The sequence below is a fragment of the Pan paniscus genome, chromosome 15 (assembly GCF_029289425.2).
Source record: "Pan paniscus chromosome 15, NHGRI_mPanPan1-v2.0_pri, whole genome shotgun sequence".
Lineage (NCBI taxonomy): Eukaryota > Metazoa > Chordata > Mammalia > Primates > Hominidae > Pan > Pan paniscus.
Window position 1 is genome coordinate 107,842,838 of NC_073264.2, and position 8,452 is coordinate 107,851,289.

An 8,452-nucleotide genomic window follows, 5' to 3' on the forward strand; every position below is an offset into this window, starting at 1 on the left:
GGAGGGATGTGGTTGTTGGGTGATGCTCTCAGGGCACAGACATATCCATATTTACCTCAGTCGATCTCAGGTTATTTGCATATTGATGAGACAGGGCATTTCATAGCTCAAAGCCTGGTCGATGATAAGAAAGGTAAGACAAACGACACATCAGCCTTACAAGAGTGAGATGCTGATGGCTCAAGCCCTGATCCTGCTTGAGGAAATGAATGCCCTGCTCCATTTATGAACATTTGTGGGCAGAGGTCCTTTCACTGAAGAATAAGCCCTCTCAGAACAGACTTCTCACTGTGAACGTAGATTTTATAAGCATAGAGACCACCTCTATGATTTCTGGAACAATCACTCTCCACGACACAGAGCAGGTGCCTTGGCCCTATCCTGGACCCTTCAGGAACCAGCACAGCTCACTGGTGACTCTGAGAAAGTGATTGCTGATGTCCCACGTAAGTATCCAGTAGGTCCCTCTGAGAGCCGCTGGGCACTCTTTAGACAGTGTCTGCATCACCTGCCTGGTGTCTTGATCCCCCAGGCTCTTCAATAGAAACACTCTTGGACTCTTGGTCTACAGGTTATGAACTCATTATCCCAAAATAACTTCCAAGGAATTTGTGTTATGGATAATTGTGGGTTTTATTTCCAACTCCATTCAGCGAGCACTGAAACCATGAGGAGCTTGTGTTGACTTTTATATGAAGAAGCTCAGTTATATTTGACATCTGGAAGGCTGGTCCCACCAGTGAGAAAAGTCTGTACAGTGGTCTGCACAGGTCAGAAATTAGAAAGTGATATAGTCACAAACTTGCAAAACCAGCAGACATTCAGTGTATTCAGCATTCAGCTCTTTCTATTTCTTCAGGAAAAGGGATTGGTTATATCTGTATGGAAAATGGGACAAGTAGTTTTCAGCTGATTCTCCTGGGAAGTTGTTATTGAAATCACTCAAGTGCTGCTCTGACATGGGATTATGAGGAGGACGTTGACCCCTGGTGGTCACTGTCAGCAACACGGGCTGCTCAACCCTGGTGGGTGCCTTTGTTACTGTTTTGTCCACAAGAGATTTTAACCTGTCATGTGCTGCATGCAGGTGAGTTTTTAAACCTCAGATGAGGAAAATAACATGACCACATAGAAGATGAGAAAATTGAAGACCTCACTTCATCAACCACATTCCACTGATGAGGACTTTTTACACAGAGAGCCAGTGATGAGCTGGGAAGAGGAAGGGGCTGAGGAAGATCATCCATAGAAGGACATATCCAGCCTGCTTGAACTGCCTGTGGAAGGACGGTTTAAATGTTTGTCTTCAGCTAATCAGGGGCATTTCAAGACCTTCACAAGCTTTCAGAGAGAGAGTTTTCATGAACAAATACCCATGCATTACTCAGAGTTGTATTTTTTCATATTTATTCTTCTTCTCTAGGCAGCTCCACAGCAGGGTGTTCTCAGAATTCTCCCTGATCTTCCTTGAGTTCCTGGTGCAGCTCCTGGAGGAAAAGCCTGCATGGGGGAGGGAGCCCTCCTCATGTGCAGCCCTGAGGCTGTCCCATCACCTCACCCACCACTGCCCTTCAGTCACTTGATAAACATTTCTGAGCTAATCTTCCTGAAACGTGTGGTTTTGCACAGTATGTTCACCAGGTTACAAAATACTTAAGCTCCGTCTATTTCCACAGGCACGTATTCCTTTCCGGAGCACAGGTTGGTCTTGAGTGTGTGGTAGTGGATAATTAGTGAGAGGAGGTTTGTGTGCATCTTGTCATCTCCCAGAGTGTATCCACCATGGAGTTGATACCCACAAGCAAGCAGATGGACTTGCTCACTGGAAGATGACAAATATTTTCATAACCTATGACCTCAGTGGTGCTCTTTCCCTGCAAGACCAATCGTGGTCACGCCTCTGGCTAATGTGCAGTCAGCAAGGGCGACCACTGCCCACCTCTGAGGGCTCCCTCCAGGTGCCCACCCACTTTGTAAAGGGAAGCTTTTGTTCCTGCCTGGATCCCATGCATGTGTTTGCATTTGCTGCACAAACTGCCTTATTCAGAACCACCACCTAAGAGCTTACAGTGTGTCTAATCCAACTCTAGGACATTATACAAGGAGTCTCTTATTGTCAGGTTTGCCATGTCTCATTAAAGGATTTTCATTATGGGATTGACCAGAACTTGCTGGCCTTTTAGAGATATGAACCTGCCTGAAATGTTGCAGAATCAGGAGGACCAGAGAGAGACCTTGGGGTGTATACAGGAGGATATTTTTATTATCAAGTGCACCCAGACCCAGCAGACTCAACGACTAAAGACTGGGCGCAGAACAAAGAGAGCGCTTGAGTTGTATACACACTTCACAAAATGGGGTGGGCTAGCTTGAAGCAAGCTTAGAGTGGCACAAAAGCAGGGATACAGAGGCAGGACAAAGACAGTTAATCAAATTGTAACAGGTTCGTAACTCAGGATTGCACATGACCATTGCTATGCAACCCAGATGTCTGTTACCTAGGTTTTGTTCTAAAGAGCCTTGCACTGGTTTATCTCATAACACTCACTCCGGTACTTAGACAGTTGTAGTTCTGGCCTGTTCAGGCTTCTCATGACCTTCGTTGTACTTCTTAGATAAAACAGAATACTTGAAGTTACTAGTTACAGAGAACAAGAATCTATAAACTCATATCATAAAACAAAGGAAAATTTGGTTTTCTTCTCCCTATGTTGAGGGAGTGCTGGAAGAGTCTCCAGAGCACATTAGATAATATTATTAAGACTTTTCCTGGGTCTGGGCTGCGCTTGTTGTTGCCTCTGGGATAAGTCAGCCTAATACAGGAAAGCTTATTTCTCTTTTTTAAAGTTTTTTTAAAATTTCCAGCCTCACTAAAAGCTTAAAAATCTTACTCTCTGGAAAGGGACATTGTAAACCAGAAGTAAGAAAAACTCCAAATTAATATATATTTTGTGGATTTTGGAAGAAAGTGCTCAAATAGTAATAGCCTCACTCACTTTCCCTCTGACTAATATCACTTCTAGAAAGCCATTGAAAATACCTGGGTGTTCCAAGATAATTTAGGCTTGTTATATTAGGGGATCACCAGAAAAAGAAAGAACCAAGTGTTGTTGTAGATTCATCCATTGTGACTTATTTATGACTGTGGTGCAGGATGGCTGTAGTGGAGGAGGCGGTGTCCGTGTGGGGCAGGGATTCATGGGAATTCTCACACCTTCTGTGCAATTTCACTGTAATCCTAAAACTTCTCTAAAATAAACTTTATGATAAGGAGTGACAGAAACATTTGAAAGACAATTTTCCCACTTTTTAAGAATCATGCTTACTCTTAACATATGACCAAATAACCTTGCTCCAAATTATTATTCATCTAATTTGAAAACTTGTTCATAGTAGCACCTTCATGGAATGTTTGTATCAACTTTACTGAGTGTGGCCTTTCCCACTCTGTCAGTTTGGCTTATGTGGTGGCTCTTGCATGGAATATTTCTCTTACAATTAGATTGTGTTTCTATTGTTCTTTGTTCTCAAGTATATAAACTGTTTTCTAAACAGTCTTAAACTGAATAACCCCTGTCATTTCCTCAGCCCAGCACAGCTGACTCCTCCCTCAGGGTTTCTGACACTCTGAGGATGTGGTTTCTCACACTGTGTCTCTCGCACAGTAATACACAGCTGTGTCCTCAGATCTCAGGCTGCTCAGCTCCATGTAGACTGTGCTTGTGGACGTGTCCCTGGTCATGGTGACTCTGCCCTGGAACTTCTGTGCGTAGCTTGTGCTACCATCACTAGGGCTGATTACTCCCATCCACTCAAGCCCTTGTCCAGGGGCCTGTCGCAGCCAGCTGATAGTATAACTGGTGAAGGTGTATCCAGAAGCCTTGCAGGAAACCTTCACTGAGGCCCCAGGCTTCTTCACCTCAGCCCCAGACTGCACCAGCTGCACCTGGGAGTGAGCACCTGTGGAGAGGACACAGTAGAGAATGACAGTCCTCTAAACTGGAAAAAATCCCGTCCTCAGCCCTGGAACTAGTTGGCCCTTTACCTGGAGCTACAGCCAGCAAGCAGAAGACCCTCCAGGTCCAGTCCATGGTGAAGAACTTTCCTCTCAGGGGCTTCTGTAGAGAAGGGATGTGGTTGTTGGATGATGCTTTCAGGGCCCAGATTATCCATATTTACCTCAGTAGATCGAAGGTTATTTGCATATTCATGAGACAGATTATTTCATACCTCAAAGCCTGGTCGAGGATGAGAAAGAGAAGATAGATGTCCCATCTGCCACACAGGAGTGGGATGCTGATGGTCCAAGCCCTAATACTGCTTGAGGAAATGCATGCCCTGCTCCATTTCTGTTTGTGGACAGGATCCTTTCACTGAAGAACAAGTCCCTACAGATTATGCTCCTCACTCTGAACCCATATTTCGTTAGCATCAAGACCATCTAGATCATTTCTGGACCATCACTGTCCACGACACTGAGCACGTGCCTTGGCCCCATCATGGTCCCCTCAGGCACCAACACAGCTCACTGTTGACTCTGAGAAACTGACTGTAGATGTTCCACGTGACTCTCCAGCAGGTTCCTCTGAGATCTGTTGGGTGCACCTGAGATAGTGTCTCCATCACCTGCCTGGTGCCTTGATTCCCCAGGATCTTCAGCAGAAACGCTCTTGGTTTACAGAATTGCCTTGAGATGCATAATTGGAGATGGTTTTCTTATATCACAAAAACGAGGAGTCAGAAGTTGAAACAGGAGTTTGGAGTTCTTTATGAAATCATGTTCCCAAAATAACTTCCAAGGAATTTGTGTTTTGGATAATTATGGGTTTTATATTCAACTCCGTTTATTAGTATTTTGTGAAGTATTTACATACTTTCAGTTTGTATCCATAGATCCTCATCTTTCCATATTGCTTTCTGAATCATTATGTCCGTGCACCCGCCACACTCTCAGATCCACCACTGCCCTGTCACTCACACAATGTAGGCAACATTACTTAACACTGAAATCTGATTTTTTTGTTCGTAAGAATATAGTGACTCCCACAATTCTGTATCCATTGAAATAGTAAAATCATACCTATTCTTCACATTTTCACTATTAAGATACTTATAATCCTAGAAGCTCAATTTAAAAAATAGTTCTCATTGCCTGAAGTTATATGAGTTGTTCCATTGTAGCAGGATATTTGAAGGTACATCAGTAACTTGTTGAACAGATATTTTAGATTTTTTTTTTTTTTCTGACGAAGGAAAACCGAGGTCCTGAGAGGAAACCTCCTCCCCAGCCTCCTGTTCTGGGGCTGGACCGTGTGCTGCGTGGCTCCTGAGTGCCCCCTCCTGCCCAGCCCTTACCTTTCAAGGAGGTTTCTGTCAGGGCTCACAAAACATTTTCTCCAGAGTCTTTAGTCCGGCATAAAGTGCCTGTGTCCTGGCTTAGAATACTCTTCCAGCGACAATATATGCTGCCAACACCATCTCTTGAAACAATTGATTAGCCTAACTAATCCTATTGAATTCTGCAGAAAGACCCAAAGAAAAGATTCTAGGACACAGGAGGGAGCCAGTGCTCTGAAGCTCCAGGTGCACTAAATCAGTGGAGACACAGTGAATACAGGAGCTTGCAGGGGTTTGGGGAGGGTCGTGTTTCTTCATTAGCCTCTTGTAGTTGAATGTTGCATTCGAGAATACCTGTGGGTGTAGATCTATTCAGATTAAAGCCATCTCTGTATCTCCTAGTCCAATAACACACATTTTCCCTTCTTCCTAGTGTCTTGCCTATAAAGAAAGTGCCTCCTACACTGACACTAGGTCTAGGTTTATGCCATTTTTTTTTGTCCTAGAGATCTAAGAAAAACAGGATACAAGTGGAGACTTGAGAAGTGCATGCAGTTTTTTTTTTTTTCTTTTTCCTTAGCTAGGAACCCTGCAAATGGCCCATGGTAACAGAATCTGTGGTCAATGCGGGAGTTGCCAAGACCTTGTCCTTACAGAGTTGATGTCAGAGGCTTCATATTGCTCTTCTGTCCTTGTCTTACTCTCTGCCATTCTCTTTCAGTTTCCCTATGTTCTCCTTCTCTGACAGAGCCTGTGCATTGTCACACTTTCATCTTTAATTTGTGCATCCCGGAAGTATCATATGTAGTTACAATTGAATCTTAATAATTTAGTGCTCTTCTTTCTATGGAATGTGACCTATATACAGAGTCTCCAGAAGTCAAATTGATGCTTTCCCTTTTCTGGCTGGAACATTATAGGATTCTTACCCTATTGGCTAATTTGACCCATTTTCCTTATAAAGGAAGGCTGCTGTGAGGGGTCTGTAATGGAGATGGACTGCCTTCCCCTACATAGATAAGGTGCTAGAAATGTTCTTCCCCTGGATCTTCTATCTGGAGAATTTTCTGCGTGTATTTCTCAGAGTTTATGTCTCTTGATGACTTAGCCATGAGATAATCTATTACAATTCTCATACAAAAAAACCTGGAGGTTGCTGGAGAAAAAAAAGCACAAGAGTGTGGGATGTGGGGTCTCCAGGATTTTGCACGCTCATACGGTCAGACATGCCCTCTTTGTTTATGTAGTTCAGATTTACATATAATAAACCCCACAGCCAGGCTCATCTGAATTGCCACATGCTCATTTAAACTCACTGGAGAAGCAGCTGAATGTAATCATCACAATGAACTCAGAGAAACCTGGGTCCAATACCCTGTTTCTTGTAGCTCAGAGAAGCGTCACTGATTCCGTTGAGTGAACGTTTCTTCCCTGAAACAGCTTCACTACCAAGTATAATAAAGAGTTGCTGTGGAGCCTCTGTGGGGTTGGATTTCTTCCCGTCAGCCTGTCATGGAGGGTGTTTGGAATGATGTAGACCTTTAAACTTAGATGATAATTGTTCCCAGTCTTGTTGAAATGGCTGGCAGCCCCCAATCCTGTTTCTCTCCTCCACTTACCTGAATGTCTCCAAGAACCTCATGAACCTAAGGACTCTCTTTTTCATGGATGACTCTGAGGATTCTCAATCTGGTCAGTGCCACAATCAGAGGCAACTAATGGACGATTCTCAGTCCACTGTTATGTTGAGCCCATAACATAGGACACATATACAAGAGTGGCCAATTCATGTCAGTGCCAATCAAGATTTAATTCAAGGGGCATGATTTTCAGTGCATTGAAGTATAAAAGCTTCATAATTCTTAATAGAGGCACAAAGCGAATGGTTTGCTGAAGAAGTGAGCTCACGGTTGGAAGAAAGCTGACTGCCCCCAAGAAGAGTCCCTTTAACTAAAGCACCTGAAACGTGATGTCCTGAGACCTTGTGAAAATTCATTTCCTTGAGTAAAAAAACAGGAAAGCTATTCTCAAATCATTGGAAGAAACCTTATCAGAAATTTAATCAACACAGCAGTCATATTCCAGTAAGTCAATCCTTGGGTTTATGTTTCACAACTCAAGAAGCTATAAAGAAATCTATATAATTGGAAGGCTGCTCCAACAGAGGGAATTTTGACCTATTTAATTAATAGAACAGTATTCATTCAAAGACACTCTCCTATGGAATCTGCAACTTAAACAGATCTCTGCAACCTGGAAAAATTTTCTCACTTATTTTTCTCTAGACATCCATAAACGCAAAAAAGGCATCTCGTATATTTGTGCATCAGTTATCTATGGAAGTACTTTGCATGTTAATGAAAGTTTATCGAAACATGGTAACTTAATCACCTAATGTGAACTCGCACTTCACTGGTTTCCAAAATTCTCCACCTGTGTGATGGGGCAATGGGTGCCTCTGAGAATATGCTGATTTTTGGACTGAACATATTCTCCACTCCTCACTTGACTTCATGGTTCCTTGCTCATACAAATGTGTCTATGACTGAAAACCCAATGCTGATATTTAGCAAATTTTCCTCTTATGAGATTCATATTCTCTCTCTCTCTGTATGTCTCTATCTCTTTATTTTTCTGTGCCATTACTAGTTATTACTGAATCATCCTGAATCCTGCCAACAGACTTCATCTCACATTCTGCCAATCTTCTTCCTCAAAGACAATTAGGGGCAAACTCATCCTTGCCCAAGGTGGGAAAACTTTCTGGACTTATTTATTAGAGCCTCATATGAGAACCCTGATCAAACATTAGTTGCTTTTGGATTATACCTCAAATCTAAAACTGTTCTTCGTAGCGGCTATGACATTCTGTATTGCCATCATTACCATTAGGCAAAACAGTGTGGTGGCTCCTAAATGAATTGAAACAGAAATACCATATGACCAGTGATGCAGCTTATGGAAACATACCCAAAGAGATGAAATTACCACCTTGTGAAGATACCTGCGCTCCTGTGATTATTGCAGCTGTATTCACAACAGCCAAGATATGGAAACTAAGTGTCTGTCAATGGGCAAATGGATAAAGACAATGTGGTATGTGTACACAACATAG

The 8,452-nt window shown here is 42.8% G+C and overlaps 1 gene segment (V, D, J or C); it reads right to left on the reverse strand.

Annotated features, from left to right (window-relative positions):
- Window positions 1-3,643: 3,643 nt before the first annotated feature.
- Window positions 3,644-4,145, reverse strand: LOC100969848 (immunoglobulin heavy variable 1-46-like). The segment is given in 2 exon segments: window positions 3,644-3,960; window positions 4,046-4,145. Coding segments are annotated over 2 exon segments (363 nt in total).
- Window positions 4,146-8,452: the final 4,307 nt, after the last annotated feature.